At 46.7% G+C, this 20,117-nt stretch overlaps 1 protein-coding gene across 6 annotated transcripts in view; it reads left to right on the top strand.

Moving 5' to 3' along the window:
• Arhgap39 (Rho GTPase activating protein 39) overlaps positions 1-20,117 on the top strand; it is an 82,657-nt gene that overhangs the window by 54,366 nt on the left and 8,174 nt on the right. For all 6 annotated transcript variants that reach the window (XM_034516680.2, XM_034516681.2, XM_076912241.1 and 3 more), the window contains exons 3-6: positions 2,717-3,136; positions 12,845-12,928; positions 14,202-15,555; positions 16,427-16,988. In XM_034516680.2, the coding sequence (XP_034372571.1) occupies positions 2,717-3,136; positions 12,845-12,928; positions 14,202-15,555; positions 16,427-16,988 (2,420 nt within the window). The remainder of the gene's footprint in view (positions 1-2,716; positions 3,137-12,844; positions 12,929-14,201; positions 15,556-16,426; positions 16,989-20,117) is intronic.

Genomic DNA, 20,117 nt, shown 5'->3' with positions numbered 1-20,117 from the left:
TTGTCCTCTCATTTCTAAACATACACGCAAACAAACAAACGTCCATATACACATGCAAACAAACATCCATACACACATGCAAACAAACATCCATACACACATGCAAATAAACATCCATACGCACACACAAACAAACGTCCATACACACAGACACTAAATAAATGGAAATGCAGTTTTAAAAGTTTTTAAAAGAATGGCTAAGAGCCAGGTGCAGTGGCATGCAGACGTAATACCAGGTGTTTAGGAGGTTGAAGCAACAGGATTATGAATTTAAGGCTAGCTCAGACTGCATAGTAAATCTCTGTTTGAGAGGGAATGGTAAAAGGTGAGAGATAGCTCACTCAGGGCAGAACAAACACATGCTTACTACATGCAAAGCCGGGGGTTCTTCTCTCATGCTGCATGCTGAAAAAAGTTTTGTTTCTTTTTTTGTTTGTTTCTTTTTGTTGTTATTGTTGTTTGCATTTGTTTAAAAAAAAAAAAAAAAAAAAAAGGACAGGAAGAATAGTAACCCAAGCGGACTGAAGGAAAACAGGTTTTTTACAAGATTGTTCATTTTCCTAAGCTCCCTGGCAAAGGCATATGCTGAGGCAGAGGTGAGATCAGAAGGGTCTCACACAGAAATGCTCACTTGTAAAGCTGCTCTTGTCGGTCATGGAAACAATGATACTGTTTAGCAAGATGAAATGTCACAGGCAAACAAAATCAGTACAGGCAGATCCGAGACATCAGCTTAAATGGCAACATTATAAAACTTTGGGAAATCAATTCATGAGAGACTATGCTTGACCTACAAGTAGAACAGAAACCAGAAAGAAATAGAAAAAGCCACGAGGGAAGGATTTATAAATTCAACTCACTAAGATTAAAACTTGTTTTCTTTAAAAAACAAAAGAGAATAAACAGACATATCACAAAGTCAATCCTGGTCATCGCTGATAGGCCTCTATGAGAGCAAGTGTCTGAAATAGCTCATGTGGGTCAGTAAGAGAAAACAACACTGCATCTTGTGGTTTTCTCAGGAATTTGAGAAAAGTGTTTGACAGTAGTAATCACAAAAAAATTAAAACTACAGATGTGGAAATAATTGTTCTAATATAGTATATTTTCACATTTGAATTTTTTCATTATAAAGTCTGAAAAAAAAAGATAAAATCATTTTAAAAGTAAAAGGGAGACAGAAGGAAAGGGCTGGGTCTAGCTCTGATGGGAAGTGAGGGCCTGAGTTCCTATCCTCTCCACCCATGGAAAAGCTGCACTCAGGAGCATATGCTTAGAACCCAGCACTGTATACAGGGAAACACTGGACAATCTAGCCCAAACTGTTCCAGGTTCAGTGAGATGCCCTGTCTCAGATAAGCTGGAGATGTGACTGAGGACAGCCTCCCAGTGTGAACATGTGTCTTCACATGTGTGCACAAACATGCACAGAGATAGCTGGAATGGCTGAGGGAAAGCCACACCCATCCCACTGCTCCTACATAACCTGTTTCTTTTCTTTTGTCCCCCTTCCCTTCTCCTTCCTGCTCCAGCCCCACTAGATCTGCCCCACCTCCGCTCCCTCCAGCTCCCCGCTGGCTCCAGGTCCAAAGTACACTGTAGCTGTCTTCAGACACCCATATGAGGGCATCAGATCTCATTATGGCTGATTGTGAGCCACCATGTGGTTGCTGGGATTTGAACTAATGACCTCCTGAAAAGCAGTCAGTGCTCTTAACCTCTGAGCCGTCTCACCAGCCCCTCTTTTTTTTTTTTTTAATTTTATTTTTATATGTTTTGCCTGCATTTGTGTATGAATACCACAGCAGTCAGAAGAGCGTGCCAGATCCCCTGGAACTGGAGTTACAGACAGTTGTGAACTGTCATGTGGGTGCTGGGGACCAAAGATGAGTCCTCTGCAAGAGCAACAAGTGCTCTAACTCCTGAGCCATCACTCCACCCAGCTATTTCTCTTTTGCTTTCCTGTCTGATGATTTCTTACAGAACTGTATAATACAAACAGGTATGTGTCATTTCAAACAAGGCTGTGCAGTTTCTTTATTATGGACTGTGGTAGGCCTTCCCTGGCATTCACCTTGTATTTACATTAAACATTTACAGAGCCAGGTGCCATGGTTCAGGCCTGTAATCTTACCACTTAAGAAGCTTAGGCAGGAGGATCACTACAAGTGTTTAAGCCATCCTGGGCTATAGAATCAGACCTATATTAAAGAAGGTAGGGGCCTTGCCCAGAACACTACCACACCCTAATTTTGGGGGCAGAAGAGATGGCTCAGTGGTTCAGAATGAGTGAGACTCATCTAGAATTTGGTCCCCAGCACTTATGGTACTGGCTTAACCAACATACTGTGATTGCAGCTCTAGAAGAGACTTCTGCCCTCTTCCGGCCTGTCAGAGCATTGTACACATACACATGCATAAAACTAAACCATAAATTATCAAAAACTTGAAAGCAATCTTTAAACATTTGCATCCTGACATCAAACATACTTGTATTAAAGAACATGACCTTGTGTAGAGTGACTTACCACTTTATACATAAAAAGGATTACAGGGCTGCAGGCTGAGGACCAGGCAGGGACAGTAGTCTGTAGCCCTGCTGCCCTGAGGTTTCCCAGGAAACAACATCAGATGCAAGAGCACTCAGCAGCTGGTGGAAGCCCTTGCACAGTTAGTTGAGAGCCAAGGTCTTAGTTGATACTTTTGTCCTCTACAGGTTGGAGTGGGTGGAGATCATTGAACCACGAACTCGAGAACGTATGTATGCCAACCTGGTCACCGGGGAGTGCGTGTGGGACCCACCAGCCGGCGTGCGCATCAAGCGCACCAGCGAGGACCAGTGGTGGGAGCTCTTTGACCCCAATACATCACGCTTCTACTACTACAGTGCTGCTTCACAGCGTACTGTGTGGCACCGCCCACAGAACTGCGACATCATCCCTCTGGCTAAACTGCAGACGCTGAAACAGAACACTGAATCTCCACGTGCCTCTGCGGACAGCAGCCCAGGAAGGGGCAGCCGTGATGGTAGCACCGGCTCCTCACTGGAGCCAGAGCCCGAAGAAAAGGCACAGGAGCTGCCAGTTCGCAGTGGGAGGGCGACAACCTTGGTCACTTCGAAGGAGGAGACTAGCAGGTGAGGAGCCGGGTGGGTGGGTGAGTGGGTGGGGTACTTACATAGAAGAGTGTGAGGCTGAGGTGACAGAGAACTGTGTGCAGCTTTCAAGACTGTTAGTTGTATGGTAATAAGGTTTTTAAGTCCTTGCTGGGCCAGAGTTATCAAGCAGGCCAGCCACCTCCTCTTTATTGATAATGTCATTAGTCGCTTGGAGGAAGGGAAAGCGAAGTAAGGCCAGGTGTGATGTGGGACACCTGTTATCTCAACACTTGGGAGGTAAAGGCAGAGGAAGATCAGGAGTTTGAGGCCAGCCTATGTTTAAGTGAGACCCTGACTCAAAATACAGGAGAGAGGGAGAGGAGGGAGAGGTACTAAGGAGAAAAGCTAGACGTCTGGAGCCTCTGCTGTCCTTTTCCAGAGGGCTGCCGGTGTACCTTCAGTGGGGTGTATCTGCTCAGAGTTGTGTCTTTGGATAACCTGTAGAGAATGAGGGGGTGAATGGCCTCTGATTCTTGCAGCATGAGGAATAGAGAGATTGTTCTCCGGGGCTGGACTCAGTTAAATTTAAGAAGAGGCACTGAGCCAGGCAGTGGTGGCACACGCCTTTAATCCCAGCACTTGGGAGGCAGAGACAGGTGGATTTCTGAGTTCAAGGCCAGCCTGGTCCACAGAGTAAGTCTCAGGACAGCCAGGGCTACACAGAGAAACCCTGTCTTGGGGGGAAAAAAAAGAAGAGGCATTGAGAACAGGCAGTGCTGCTTTAGACCAGCCATGCCCCTTGAGGCCCAGAGCCTCAGCCCGACAGAGCAGACACTGTGACAGTGGTGTTGTCGGGGGGCATAGCATGGCCTGGCAGGCAGTGGGGAAGGTAGAGACCAATTGGAGCAGACCTTCTTCCAGCAAGTATTTCTCTGCTGAATATATAGCTGGGGTTTTCATAAGGATCATTGTGTCAGGGACTTTCCTCTCATTCCTGTCCTGATTTCCGGGATCCTATCAGGAGATCGTGTCAGACCTTGGTAGCCGACCTCTGAGATGATGGTTTCTTCCTTCAGTCTATTAATGTGTTGTATTTCACTGACTTCATCTTCTTACAGTGACACGTCCTAGAGTTTGTGTTGTAATCATCCAGTGATATCCATGTGTGTCTGACACATAAGAAAGTTTCATGTGGGCTAGGCAAATAGGTTTGTGAAAAACTCCCAACCAAACCAACAGTCCTTGTCTCCAGCAGAAATTTCCAGAAGAGATGATACAAAGAGACCCAGAATTCAGATTGCCTAGAAGTTAGGAACCAGAGGTATCTATGCCATAAGAAGTGGAGGCTTGCCTGTGACGGCGCAAGACTAGCCCCGGCACTAGACTAGCCCCGGCACTAGACTAGCCCCAGCACTTGGGAATCGGAAACAAGAAGATCCCTTCCAGTTTAGGAGTTCAAGATCAGCCTACTAAGATCCTCTCCTCTAACAAACAAAACCACACTCACAAACAGGACCCAACTAGTAAAATTCGAGTATAAAGAAATGAAATCTCAGGGCTGAAAAGAGGTTAAGAGTACTTCTTGTTCTTGCAGAGGACCCAGGTTCAATTCCCACTACCAGTGTAGTGGCTAGCAACCCTCAGTGAGTCTAGTTCTCAGGGATCAAACTTCCTCTTCTGACCCCCTGAGTATGACATACATGTGCTGCTCAAATACCCACAGGCAAAACACTCATGCACATACAATATTTTTAATTTTTTTTTTAATATTTTGGTTTTTTGAGACAGGGTTTGCCTGTGTAGCCCTGGCTGTCCTGGAACTCACTCTGTAGACCAGGCTGGGCTCAAACTCAGAGATCTGACTGCCTCTACCTTCCAAGTGCTGGGATTAAAGTTGTGTGCAAACACCACCTGGCCACCTACATGGTCTTAAATACCCAAAGATTAAAATTATTGGTACAATACAAAAATAGACTTTCAAGAGGACAAACAAAATTCAGCCCTAAATATGCCTTCCCATTAAACCCTGTGTATGTGCCTGGATTAGAAGTATGTTCCCAAATGCCCGGCCAGCAAGTGCACCCATCTGCCGAGCTGAGTGTTCAGCACTTCTGCTATGTGTGCTTCTTGTTTGTTTTGTTTTGAGGCAGGGTCTCAATAACCCAGACTAGCCTTGAACTTGTATACTTGACAATGGCCTTGACTTTCTGATCCTTCTACCTCCACCTCTGAGATACTGGGATCATAGATATGGTCAACACATCCAGTGTTTGTGGTGCTAGGAATTGAAATGAACTCAGGGCCTCCCTTGCACATGCTAGGCAATCGATCTGCCAACTGAGTTACACCCCAGACCTTTATGTCTTATGTTTTTACTGTGGTTAACTTTTTTCTATTGCGGATTTCAAATGGCTGACCTAAGGTTTTCTGTTGTACCATTTCCTTTGTTCCTTGGGATTTGTGGAGGTTTTGGGGATTGCAGCTGTAAAGCTTTCATCAAATCTGGAAAAATTTTAGGCAGTTCTTTGAAGCTTTTATTTATTCTCTCTCCCAGGACTCCAGCGGCAGGTATACTACACCGCCATTGTTGATCCTCAGCTCCCTGACCCTCAAAAACAACAAGTGCTTAGCCCCTGGGCCCTCTCTCCAGCTCTGGTTCTTACTAGTTTTAATTAGTGTCTGTGTTTGGGTGTGCATGCGAGTGCAAGCGTTCCTGAGAGCGTGAAGTGTAGGATGCCCTTGGAAGCAAGAGTTATATGTGGTAGTGAGCCGTCCATGTGGGTGCTGAGAACTGAACTTGAGTCCTCTGTCAATGCAGTACACACTTCCTTTTAAAGCAGGTCTAGCTATGTAGGCCAGGCTAGTCTCAAACAAATAGGGTGCTGGGGTTAAAGGTTTGTTCCTCCTCTTCCTCCAACTGCAGTACACTGTTTCCCACTGAGCCATCTCGTCAGCCCCTCAGTCCTTGTTGTTTTCTTCTAGTACGTCTGTACTATAACTTTTTTAAAAAATACTTTTGCTGGGCAGTGGTGGCGCACGCCTTTAATCCCAGCACCTGGGAGGCAGAGGCAGGTGGATTTCTGATTTCAGGTCCAGCCTGGTCTACAGAGTGAGTTCCAGGACAGCCAGGGCTATACAGAGAAACTCTGTCTCGAAAAACAAAACAAAACAAACAAACAAACAAAAACTTTTAAAAAGAGATTTGTTATATGTGTGAATGTTTTGCCCGCATGTTTGTGTACCATATCTGTGTCTAGTATTCTCAGAGACCAGAAGAAGGTATCAGACTCCCTAAAACTGGAGCTACAGCCCATTGGCACTGCTCAGAGGAAGCTGGTAACGTATCCCAGGTCCTCCATGCTAGCAGTAAGCACCTGAACTGACCCCAACTTTTTCATTTTAACTTTTTGGGGATAGGATCTCATGTAATCCTGGCTGGCCTGAATTTACTGTATAGCCAAAAGATGATCTTGGCCTTGTGGGCTTCCTGTGTCTGCTTCCTAAGTAAAAGTCTGGACGTGTGCATCACATGTGGTTTTACACAGTGCTGGAGCTTTATACAAACTAGGCAAACACTCCACCACACAGCTAGCTCAGAGGCCTAGCTCCGTGTCTCTACAGATTTAGCTTGGGTCATTTTATGTTTTTGTATATTTTATGCCTCTGTTTACCTTGCTTAGCCTCTTTTTCTTTTTTAAACTTTATTATTATTGGTGGTGGTGGTTTAAGTGTATGTGTGTATGGGAGTAGTGTACGTCTGCTACAATATGCATGTGCATGTCAGAAGGCCACTGTGTAGAGTTGATTCTCTCCTAGCTTTCCTTGAGTTCTAGGAATTGAACTCTGGTCATGAGGTGAGTGTCTGCCTGCTGAGTCATCTCCGTTAGTCTATTCAGCTTTCCTTTTTGTTTTTCTTCCCCTTCTAACTTTGAGCATTTACTTTGAGTTACTCTCGTGCCCTCCTCTGCTAATTTCACCATTGGTGTTCACTCTGGGCCAGGTCCAGCTGACTGGCTGTCCTCTGTGCAAGGTGCTTCATAAGCCAGAGCACTACCCTGGTAAGGACAGTCACACTACACATGATGGAGGGAGGGCACCTGCTCAACAGAGAGAGCACTGAGGGCCATGTTTGGAGAGGGAGCCAAAGGCACCTTGTGAACAGCAGGTTGCCAGTGTGGCTGCTCCAAGGAGCAGGAGCAGTGATAGTCCCTGACATCAAAACCAATGGTAGGGTTAGATCGATGGCTTAGGTGGGAAACTGCCTGCAGTGGAAATATAAGACTTGCATTTGGATACCAACACTTTTTTTTTTTAAGCCAGCCTTAGGACTAGGCTTGGTGGGACACACTTTTAATCCCAGCACACAGGAGGCAGAAACAGGCAGAGTTCTATGAGTTCAAAGCCAGCCTGGTTTATGTAGTGGGTTCCAGGCCAGCTGAGCCTACATAGAGACACCTTGTCTCAAAAAAACAAAAGCTGGGCATGGTTGTATACATCTTTAATCCCAGCACTCTGGAGTCAGAGTCAAGAGGATCTATGAGTTTGAGGCCAGCCTGGTCTACAGAGTGAGTTCTGGGACAGCCAGGGCTACATAGATAAACCCTGACTCGAGAACAGCAACAACAAGCATCAGATGACAGCCCTGGTCTCCACATATATGCATACACACACATGCACACAGAGACCATATATAGTGGCAAAAGAAAACCAATGCCAAACGTCCATATGTTGTGAACTGTGACAGTCCTTTGCCTCTTCACACAGATGGCTGTTGCCAAGTGTAGTTTGAGCTGCGCAGTCATCACTTAGCAATGTCACCCTCTTAGATCTTCTCTTGACATTAATTTTTAGTTTGTTTTTGTTTATTTGAGCCTGGGTCTCATACTATATCACTCAGACTAACATGGATCTCGTTATGTCTACCAAGATGGCCTCAAACTAATGGCAATCTTTCTGCCTCGTCTTCCCTAATGATACAGTTATAAGCATTAGCTACCATGCCCAGCTGATGCCCGTCTGTATCATGCCTTGCAGGCTAATGGCACCTGATGGTTCTGTAGGATCTTTTTAGTCACATAGTTAGATAGATTTTAAAACGAATTTCTTTTGCATTTTGTCTGAAAATGTTGCCGTTATATCTCTACAGACATGTTGGAATGACATTGGGCCTCCTCTTTAATTTTGATAGCTTGGGAGATAGAGCAGCTGGATAAACATTAGCCATACGGGGTGTGGTGGGACACCTCTGACAGCAGTGTTTCAAAGTCTGAGGAAGACAATCCACAAGCTTGACGCTAGCCTTAGGCTATATAACTGAAACTTTTAAACAGAAAAATTCAGAAAATTTCAAGTGTTTTCTCTTAGTTTAAGAAAAAAAGTCATAGTTTTTAGCTTATAGCATGCTTGTATGATGGGGCAAATCAAGAATATTTAGCTCTTATTTGTCTCTCTCTCTCTTAGTAGAATCACTTAAAGCTAGGTCTGGGAGCATGGTTCATGTGAAGTTTGTCGTGTTGATACTGGCATTTCCATAGTTCATGGTACTTTCTGTGGAACCCTTCTACTAAAAAGTATAACCATTGGCTTATAGTTTCTCATAAGTTTACATTTCCCCAAAGATTTCTTTCTAGTATACTTGATATTTTCCTAAGCCTTTAATACATACACATTCTTAGCATGGCTGGTTGCAACACATTTTGGCAATTTTTACTTCAGGTAAAAATTTCAGGTAAATTTTTGCTTCATCCGTGATTCATCACTGTTACTTTTCTCCTAAGAGACTCATGTGTTGAAGGCTTTGTCTCCACCTAGTGGTGGTGTTGACAGGTAATCAACCCATTCATGAAATCACAAGTTAACTAGCTAGTGGAGGATTCTGTGAAGCAGCTAGATCCCAGGTGTTTCCCTGAAGCGAGAGTCTTGTCCTAGTCCTTGCACATGTACCTTCTCTGTCCCTCCGTGTTCCTCTCCTGCCATAAGTGGAACAACTGTGTCTACTTCCTCCTTTCAGGCAACGCTGTGTCTCACCGTAGATGGGGCCATAGGTTACTACAGTTGTGTTTACATATGTCATGTATTATTTTCTAGCTGTTGCTCTATGTCATAACTCTATATTTGAAGATATATAAACAAGTAGTTTCTGTTAATATTTGCCACTCGTTCACTCAGTCCTTTGAAAAACCGTACAGTAGCAAAAATAAAATTGTCTCTATAGTGTCGTCTACTATGAGTTTTTAGGCATATATTCTTGCAGTTTTCAAATATTGTCTAACATTCTGACAGCTGTGATGGCACACAGCAGTGAGATGCTGAAGAGGAGGGTCATGTCCACAACGTAGGAACAGGGTGCTCACTTGACTTTACATGTGGTTTCTTTTTAGTATACGTAACGTTGGCCTAATTTTCTGTTGGCTGTGTACTAAGTTCTTGCATATTGTCTCAGATCATTCCTGCTCTCCATAGTTAATATTTTTAGCTGGGTGATTCATAGAGGATACTGGATTATTTTGGCTTATTATAAACTATAGGCAGTCAAGCAGGGAAGAGACAGGAGCGACCTACCTTGCCATGCCTTGCTCTCAGCAGCTAACTCGTCTCTTAAGAGCTCTCTCCTCCCACAGAATTCATCGTTCCCTCAGAGGGAAGCTTCTTCAAGATCTGACCACCTTTCCACATCATTAGTGAGAAGCAAATTTCCATGTGAGTTGATATAAGTAAACCATGGCATTGTATTTAGGCTGGTAATCAGACTTTCTGGTGAGTTTCAGAACCTGTGCTTCTCCCGTGCTACAGTGTTTTGAACAGGAAGCAGGCAGTTCACACAGTGGTGCCATTGAGTTCTGCTTATGTTCTTTTAGCATCTTCCTGTAGCTGTCTTTACATTTTTTTTTCTTCAGTATTTTTATTTTGTGTGTGAGTCTAGGCAGATGTGCTTGCCTATCTGTGTGTGCTTGTGGAGGTCAGAGGTCAGCTTCAGAGGTCTTTGTCTACCACTTTCCAGCATATTTTTTTTAAGATTTATTTATTTTATGTATATGAGTATATTGTCTTCAGACACACCAGAAGAGGGCATCAGATCCCATTACAGATGGTTGTGAGCCACCATGTGGTTGCTGGGACTTGAACTCAGGGCCTCTGGAAAAGCAGCCAGTGCTCTTAACCGCTGAGCCATCTCTCCAGCCCTCCAGCATATTTTTTGAAGCAACGTCTCCTACTGTGTTGAAGTTTGCCATTTTGGCTAGATTTGCAGGCCCATCAGCTCCTAGGATCCCCCTGTCTCCATCTCCCAGCCTAGTGTATGACATCACACTGGCTTTTTACACGGGTGTCAGCGTCTGAGTTCAGATCCTCATGCTTGTGTGGTCAGTTCTTCACCCACTAAGCTGCCCCCTGGCTGCCTCTTTATGCATCTCAACCAACCTTCAGTTCTGATCCAGCACGGTCCTTATATTTATTTGTAAAGAGGGTCTTAATGCTTTTCCCAGGCTGGCCTTGAACCTCAGCCTCCCAGTTGTTGAAGTTACAAGCATAAATCACTAAGCCCAGCTAAATGTGAGGCTTTCATGTGAACAATGCTTGAGATTGAACCTGGGGCCTTGTGTTTGGGAGGTAAGTTTCCAGTGCTAAGCTGCACTGTTAATTTATGCCCTGGACGTCTGCCTCATTTCTGTTGCTGTTGTTGCCATCATGCAGACACACCTCGTTTCTAAATAGTCAGTTAAAAAGCAGAAGAGTCACAGGTAGTTATGTGCTTTAAAAAGTAAAGCATGGCTATAAACCTGCTCCGTGAAATATGTTTGTTAGCCCAGGCAGAGAGGTCTGGTTTCCTCGTCTTCAATACTTGAACCAGGAAAACTTTGTGAAGGATAAAATGGTGGTGGGCCTTCGTGGATGCCGAGAACCTTTTCCATGGATCTGTACTGAGCTCCATGAGGAGAGTTTAAGGCTCATGTTTGAATATAAAACAGTGGAAGGGAAGGGTATTCTTTTGGAAGATAGTTAATTTTAAAGGACTTTACAGTTTGGAGAGAGAGCAGGCCCATCATACAACTCGAACACTACCGGATGGTCTAGGTCTAGCATCTTATAGCCCATCCTAAAGAAGTCATACTACCTACTATCCAGGAGGGATGCAAGTTATCCAGATAATGATTTATCTCTGTCGTCAGTTGCTCACATACAGATCTTAGGGTCAAAACTAGGAAAGTTAAAAGTGGAGGAGTTTGCTCCATTTTGCAGGAACACTATATACTGTGAAAATTCTCTAGCATTCTGAGGCTCTTTCAACAACAGTACCACATTTGCTGGTTCAGAAATCTGCTGTCTTGCCTTGAGCCAAGGAATCAGACAAAGAAATTTAAGCTCTGCCTTATTCACATCCAGGCTAGAGTGTAATCTAAGGAATGAATGAGGTATGCGCAATGGAATGCAGGTCTTAAAAGACATGAGGATATTTTTGATATAATTTAATTCAAGAATATATATATATAATATTAATTTTCCTAATAATGCTGTTCTTTCTTTCTTTCTTTCTTTCTTTCTTTCTTTCTTTCTTTCCTTGGATGGGGTTTCTCTGTGTGGTTCTGACTGTTCTGGAACTCACTTTGAAGACCAGAGTGGCCTCAAACTCAGACCTGCTTGTCTCTGCCTCCCAAGTACTGGGATTAAAGGCGAGCACCACCATTTCCTGGCTTGTTCTCTAACTTTTAAGTGAAGGCTAGGCTACCAATCTCCATTAATACTGCCAGTAACTTTTTGTTTTAGATTTTCAGGACTGACATCTAGACTGGGTATAGTGGTACACACCTTGAATCCAACACTTGGGAGGCAGAGGCAAAAGGAGCTCAGGAAGTTTGAGGTCAGCTGGTCCACATGGTGAGGACCTGTCTCAAAACCAATAAAGACAGACACTTCATGATGACAGACACTTCATGATGACACTTAAATCAGCCAGTGCCCCTCTACCTGTATGTACATCAGCAGCTGTTCTGAAATTGTGTTAGACTCTGGCAGCCAGAGTATACATTAGCATCTTGGCTCTTCACCTTTCGTTACTGAATGTTGGTTGTAAAAGCCCAGGGTTCCATAGAGATAATCTTGATCAGATTAAATAAATCTTTTCTTCTAGACTACTGAAGCTTCTTCTCAGTCACAAATAGGTGTTAGTTTGATCACCTGCCTTTTGGATACCTGACAAGGATAATCATTTATTTAGACATCCACTTCTGATCTCTCTCAGCTGTCTTTGTCTGCCATCAGGACATTACATCCCCGGAAGACTCTTTCTAGCATGTTTTCTCCTCTGGTTTTCTGCCATTTCTGGTTAAAGCTCTCAGTAGCCCCATCTCTGGACCCTTAGAACAATGGCTACCATTCTAGGACAGGGCTGGTGTCCTGGCCTGCTCCATGGCCTCTAGGCCACTTTGGCTGTTCTTACAGTAGAAAATAGAAAAGACAGAAGAATTCTTGCTTACACTATAAAAAGGAACACGGAGGCATGGTGGTACATACTTGTTATCCCAGCACTCAGAAGGCAGAGGCAGATGGATCTCTGTGAGTCCAGGGCCAGCCAGAGCTGCATAGTGAGATCCTATCTGTAAACTAAGGAAGGAAAAGAAGAAACAAAGGAACATAAGAAGCACAACCCAGGTCACCCTAGGGGAGTGAGGGGCAGTCCTGTGTACTGCGCTCCTGTGTGCTGCCGTGCTGCACCTAGACTCACGTCTTTTTCACTCTGCTATGTTTCAGTTGTTCACCACCAGGTGTGCTCCTGGAGAAGGACTATGAGGTTTACCGGGATTACAGTGCTGACGGCCAGCTCCTTCACTACAGGTAGAACTGCCTGATATTAGACACACCTGTCTACTGATCTGAGTGTTCCTGGGTGGGCTGGAGCAGAGTTTGGTTGAGCAAGAACCAACAGGAGCACCAGGAGAAGTTGTAAAGATCACCAGCATCTTCGGTGTGAGCACAGAACACTCAGCATTGTCTTAGCTTCACTAGGAATTCCATTTTGGAAGGATCGTGTGGTTCCTCTCAGCTTCTGGAGGAAGGATGAGGTCTCAGGGATCCTTAATGTGTATTCTACCCTGGGTGATACTGACCCTGTACTTTAGAGCACTTACTAGGCCCTAGTCAGGAGATCCAGGTAGGCATAGGGAAGGAAGCAGGTTCCCTAACAAAATGGTAGCAGTCACTTCTAATCTTTCTTGGTGACTGGTTTGCTGTGGCAAAATGTAGGGCATAAGGTAGAGTATTCTGCCTGAGGATGGCCAGGGGTCCTGAACACAGGACACACCACCCAGAAACAGCATTGGTATTGGGGAAGAAATTAAAAGACATGAGAGGCCTTGAGAGTTTGCTCAACCAATTGGATTTATTTCCTAAATGGAGACAGGTAGGGAAGGAAATCAGATTCTGCCCTAGTCCTATGTAACTATGTAACTACAGGTGTATTCCAGGCCTCCCTGGGATTCATTTTCTCATCAGTACTATGGGTCTGGTTGAGACTTATCTGCATGGTGACAAATCAGACCTCCGCTCTCAGGCTTGAGATTTTCCATGACCCTTAAAACACTGTCGTAGGCTGAGGAGGTGCACTCTGTATGGCACATGTCCCCATCACTGTCGTAGGCTGAGGAGGTGCACTCTGTATGGCACATGTCCCCATCACTGTCGTAGGCTGAGGACGTGCACTCCGTATGGCACATGTCCCCATCACTGTCGTAGGCTGAGGACGTGCACTCTGGCACATGTCCCCATCTAGCCTTCAGCTGGCAAGCACTGTTGCAACCCTGCCAGCCCTGGGGGGCACCTTGGGGGGTACCTGGGGGGCAATTACCCCTTAAAATCAGGGACTGAAGGGAGCAGAGGGAAACTTCTGTTGTACCTGGACCCTGAGGTGCTCCTATGGTGCTTGGCTCCTCAGCCATTGACCGTGAGCTCCAGCAGCAGCTCTCTGGTTCTGAGTGAGAAACTGATTAGAGACGAAGGAGCTCCAGGAAGAGCACAAGGTCATTCAGAAAGGACCTAATCATGCAGAAGATGCTGGATGGTGGGGCTGGGCTTAACTCTGCCAATAACTGGGTGTCCACTCTTCACACAGGACCTCCTCACTGCGATGGAACTCTGGTAACAAGGAACGCATGCTCATCAAGGTTGCTGACCGTGAACCCAGCTTCCTCACTCCCCAGGGCAATGGCTATCCCGCTGACAACCAACCAGGGGGGCATCACCGCAGACCATCTGGCAGCCAGCACTCACCTAACCTGCAGACCTTTGTCCCTGACACTGATGGCACTGTCTTCTTTCCAGAGAGGCGGCCCTCACCCTTCCTAAGGAGGGCTGAGCTCTCTGGAAACTGTTCACCACTGCTGATACAGCCCCGAAAGCCCTCCAGTGACTCACAGCCCTCCTCCCCACGCTATGGTTATGAACCCCCACTCTACGAAGAGCCTCCTGTGGAATACCAGGCCCCCATTTATGATGAGCCCCCCATGGATGTACAGTTTGAGGCCAACAGCCCCTACCAGACAGGCTCACCACAGAGGTCACCAGGCCGAAAGCCCCATCCATTCCTGCAAACTACCAAACAGACCCCAACATCACCCTGCCAGCAGCTGATGCGCACCAAGCAGAAGTGCCCTGAGCGTTTTCTGAGCCTGGAATACAGTCCTGTGGGCAAGGAGTACGTGCGGCAGCTGGTGTATGTGGAACAAGCAGGTTCCAGCCCCAAGCTTAGAGCTGGGCCCAGACACAAGTATGCACCCAACCCAGGTGGGGGCACCTACTCCCTGCAGCCCAGCCCCTGCCTGCTGAGAGACCAGCGCCTGGGGGTCAGGTCAGGAGACTACAGTACCATGGAAGGGCCTGAGTCACGCCCAAGCCAACCACCCACACCACTGCCCCAAGCCCAGGAGGATGCCATGTCCTGGTCCAGTCAACAGGACACTATGTCTTCCACAGGTTATTCCCCAGGCACTCGTAAGAGAAAGAACAGAAAACCCTCTCTGTGCCAAGTCCCTAGCACCTCATCCACTGATGGTGCTGGGGACCTGCTAGGAGAACAGCCTCTGACTGAAGAGCGTTCTCCATGCAGATCCAGCCTTACCCCAGTAAAGGCTGAGGCTGACCTAGCACGAGGCACACCAGAGCCCTTCCTGGCACAGGCCCGACTGGCCTGGGAGGCACAGCAAGCCCACTTCCACATGAAGCAGAGGGGCAGCTGGGACTCCCAGCAAGATGGTTCAGGGTATGAGAGTGATGGTGCTGTCCCACTGCCCATGCCTGGGCCTGTGGTACGAGCGTTCAGTGAGGATGAGGCGCTGGCACAGCAGGACAGTAAGCACTGGAAGCGGAGCACCTTTGAAAAGCTTGGCTTCCCTCAGATCCTGCTGGAGAAAAGCATCTCTGTGCAGACCAACCTGGCCTCACCGGAGCCTTATCTCCATCCCTCACAGGTGAGGGCACAGGGCAGGGTGGATGGGGTCTCTGGGCCCAGCAGGCCAAGTCTGAGGGCAGCACAGAGCAGAATGGGGCTTTGTTATATTGGGCATCCATGGCATGAGTGTGATACTTGGAGTTTTTAGGACCTGAGTCTCAGACCCCATATAGTTATCAGCAAGGGTTCAACTGTAGGATGCCATACCAAGGCCTAAGTACATTTCCATGAGTCTGCCCTCCTAAGGACCTGAAGGTCTCAAAATCCTGGGTCTTGTCATCCATGCTGGTTTACTGCACCTGCCCAGCAGCATCAGAGTTAGGTCTCCTGGAGGTGGTGCAGCAGTCTGTCTCTACCCCGCTGGTAGAGGCTTCTGTGAACTCTGGGGCAGCAGCTGTCTTGGGTCTCCATGTGGCTTCAGAGACCCATAGGCTGTAGGAAACAATACTCAGGGACAAAGCTACCCTTCAGGAAAGGGGGAGCTCTTGTTATAAAGGCAGAGGGAAGAGCCTGCAGGCTCAAGCCCCAGAAAGGTGATAAAAACCAGGTCCTCCTTCCCTGAGCAGCACAAAGGTCACAGGGTCATGCAGAGGTGGGAATGGGCTTGGTAGCTAGGCCTCTGGGAGGTGGGATGCTAGCCTTCCTTAATGGTGGCAAGGTGAGTTGGAATCCCCATGTAAGATGTCCTGTGAGATCTCCTCACCTAGTCAGGTTTCCTGAGAGCAAAAGCAAAACAAAGACTGTCACTCTGTCCTTAGCTTCTTGGTCATATCTGCTGGGCAAGCTGAGTCTCACTTGCTGGCTCACTACTCTTAGGGCTATAGTCCAGCTGGGCCTTTTTGCCTGCTCAGCCCATCCTCTGATGGCCCAGTCCCATTTGTCCTTCCCAGTCTGAGGACCTTGGTGCCTGCGCCCAGTTTGAGAGCAGCCGGCAGAACCGCAGTGCAGTGCCCAGCTCCAGCTGTGTCTTCCCCACGTTCACGCTGCGTAAGCCCTCCTCAGAGACGGACATCGAAAACTGGGCCTCCAAGCACTTCAACAAGCACACCCAGGGTCTCTTCCGGCGAAAGGTGTCCATAGCCAACATGTTGGCCTGGAGCAGTGAGTCTATCAAGAAGCCCATGATTGTGACTAGTGACCGGCATGTGAAGAAGGAAGCCTGTGAGATCTTCAAGCTAATCCAAATGTACATGGGTGACAGGCGGGCCAAGGCAGACCCACTGCATGTGGCCCTGGAGATAGCCACCAAGGGCTGGAGTGCACAGGGCCTACGGGATGAGCTGTACATCCAGCTATGCCGGCAAACCACAGAGAACTTTCGCCTAGAGAGCCTGGCCCGCGGCTGGGAGCTCATGGCCATCTGCCTGGCTTTCTTCCCACCAACCCCCAAGTTCCACTCCTACCTAGAGGGCTATATCTACCGGCATATGGACCCCGTTAACGACACCAAAGGTAAGGCCCAGCATGTGGGGCCCTCAGCACCCCAACTTTGCTGCTGCTGAGGTAAGGGCTATGGATAGGGCTCCTAGCCGTGCTGGGTAACACTGGCCAGCTCCAAGGAATTATACAGTCCCTTGGAAAATCCCAAACCCTCGTTCCCTCTAGCTTGTAGGCCTCAGAGAACCCTTCTTGAACTCTGAGAAGCACCCAAGCAGGCTTGGCAGAAATAAGATGTATTACCTGGTGTATCCACTCCACTCCAAACCTACCATGGGGCAGGCATTATCAAGCTCCTGTACCCTTGCTACACTCCATTTTGTTATCCTGCGGTAAGCGAAGATGGCCAAAGAGGCTTGGGATGTCTTACGTGTAGGGTCTGGGCCAGTGACCTAAGCAAGGAAAAACATGGTGACCTGCTGTGTCACCAAGCTCCAATCTATAGGCCCATCACATATATGAAAGTCTTAGAAGTTCAGCCAGCTAGTGGGCATTTTAAGCTGAGCTGCCCTGTGAGGTTAGAAGGTAGGACTGTCATAGATAACCCACTTGCCTATAGCTGCCTAGGACCAAGAACAAGACCCCCAGAGATAAGTCATAATTCTCCTAGAATTATGCTGCTGGGCTGAGCCCAGGGCTAGCTAGAGTGGGGTCAGGCAGGGCATGGGTAGCTGTGTACCAGCTTCCACATCAGCAGTTCTCAGTACCTGTGGAATACAGACACAGAGCTTATGTTTGGATGTGTACACACATGCTTGCAAACTAGATCACACAACACTGTGCACTGTTCCTTGAAAGGACAAGAGTCTCTCTTGGGCTGTTTCTCTAGAAACTGATCAGGCCCACTAGGCCTTGTCCTCAACAGGTATGGGGAAAGCGGTTTTCATAATGCTGGGTCATTGTGCACACATGAGGATGGCAGAAGCTGCATGGCTTGAACAGGCTCCTAGAGAAGGTGTGCCAAGCACAGGAAATATGTAATATCTCAGCCACATGTGAGTGAAGTCTCAGTTCGTGTGGTTTCCATCCCAGGCGTGTGCTTTCAGCATGGGGATTGGTAAATGCGAGCCAGCACATGTCTGTTCTCACACCTGCACTGAGAACCACAGTTGGATTCCCAGAGCTCAAGGGGAGAAGTCAAGAACTCTAGTCATTGGTCCTCTTAGGCCTTTCCCCGAGTAGGGGGTCCTGGAAGCTGTGCTTTGTTGACCTCATAGACCATTTCTTTGCCCTCTTCTAAAGAGCCTCAGGTGTACTTGAGCTATAGGGCATGAAGATGGGTCTCTGCCCAGCACAGCAGGAGGCCCATGGAACATCTCAGAAGTGTCCTTGAGTGAGTTAGTAAGCAAATGAAGATGTGGGAGGTGATTAGAGGCCTAAGGGTCATCTAGCCAGGAAGGCTGTAACAGGGCTGTTTCTGTAGGACCTCCTGTGAAGCTGCCCTTCTCATAGTGTCTGTGTGGGTTTTTTTTCCCAGTGTATTATACCCATAGTGTTCTGGCTTACACAAAAGAAGGAAATGAATTTAGCTTCAGGTCTGCAGCCTGACAGCACCCCAAAAGTCTTACCTCTGTATTCTGAATGGTGAGCAACCAACTGGTGACAACACACAGGCTGTAGGGCCTGGGCTGCTCTTACTGTCAAAACCATCTCCATCATTGGGTTGCCTCAAGTTTGCCTGTGTGCAGCTTTGCTTGGCCTTGAGCCCCAAAAAGACCTCTACACACAAGCTTCTTCAACAGGCATAAACAGCATTGTTTAGGAACACGGGTCCCAGTACAGCATGGCAGCACTCCTCCATAATGCAGCACACGGAGGCAGACAGAGGGCCGCAGCAGTTTTGTTTGTTGGTTGGTTTATTGTTTTTTTGAGATAGGATTTCACTGTGTAGCCCTTGCTGTCCTGAAACTTATCATGTACACCAGACTGACCTCAAACTCAGAGATCCACTTGCCTCTGCCTCCTGAGTGCTGGGATTAAAGGCATGCACCACCACCACCCAGTTCAGCATTTTTTAAAAATGGCTCATCATAATTTTTTATGTTAAAATGTACAGGATTGGCCAGGCAGTGGTGGCTCACACCTTTAATCCCAGCACTTGGGAGGTAGAGGCAGGTGGATTTCTGAGTTGGAGGACAGCCAGGGCTACACAGAGAAACCCTGTCTCAAAAAACAAAACAAGCAAAAAAAAAAAAAAAAAAGTACAGGGTTTTTTGTTTGTTTGTTTTTAAGTAACTGTTTCGCCCTTATTGTCACCCTGTATGGCACAAAAGCTACAACAAAGAAGGGATATAAAAAAACTGCAGAAATTTTGAGGCTACCTGGTCTATATAGAGTTTCAGCCAGCCAGGGCTACATGTAACATCTTGTCCCAAAAACTCAGATTGTAGTTCAGGAAAGGTAGAATATGGCATGAATCCTGCCTTACCAGCTTAAGAATATGCAGCTTTAGAAGCCCAGCTGGCCTGAAGCACAGCACTTAGAAAAACAGATACTGCAGCTGAGAGTAGGGGCTGTCTAGAGGATGCAAGGGGCAGTGTGGAACGTGGCTAATGAACAAGAACAACATGTTGGAGGACCTCCCACCACTGGCTGTTGTAGATCTGGTGAAATCAAAGTCTGGTTTGTGTGAGGTAGATCTGTGATCACAGAGGTCCCAGAAACAGACCACTTGGAGCAGGTCCCTTTTCCTCAGTGGTGGAGGGTCTTTCAAACACAAAAGAGATTAACTCCAACCTCCACTTTGCACTGTATGAAAAGTTAAGTCAAAATGGGTTATAAACCAGCCAGGTATGGTGGCGGTGGCATACTCCTTTGTCACGACACTTGGGAGGCAGGGGAAGATGCATTTCTAGGGCAGCCTAGTCTACAGAGGGAATTCTAAGGTAGCCAAGACTACATACACAGATACTATTTCAATAATTTTTTTAATCATAAATCAAAACATAAAACCCCAAACTATAAAGGTTAATAGGAGAAAATCTTTGTCTTCTTGGGTTAGACAGTAACTTTTATATAATACCAAAACCACTATCTGTTGGAAAGTTGAACTATCAAAATTGAATATCCAACAAAGCATTGGAAAGAGGATGCAGAGCCTAAGTGTGACTCGGTGTGTAAGTCCCTGGGCTTGGTCCACAGCAC

The sequence above is a fragment of the Arvicanthis niloticus genome, chromosome 13 (assembly GCF_011762505.2).
Source record: "Arvicanthis niloticus isolate mArvNil1 chromosome 13, mArvNil1.pat.X, whole genome shotgun sequence".
In the NCBI taxonomy this organism is placed as follows: Eukaryota; Metazoa; Chordata; class Mammalia; order Rodentia; family Muridae; genus Arvicanthis; species Arvicanthis niloticus.
The sequence above is the reverse complement of the archived record's forward strand: the minus strand, read 5'-3'. Positions and strand labels throughout refer to the sequence as shown.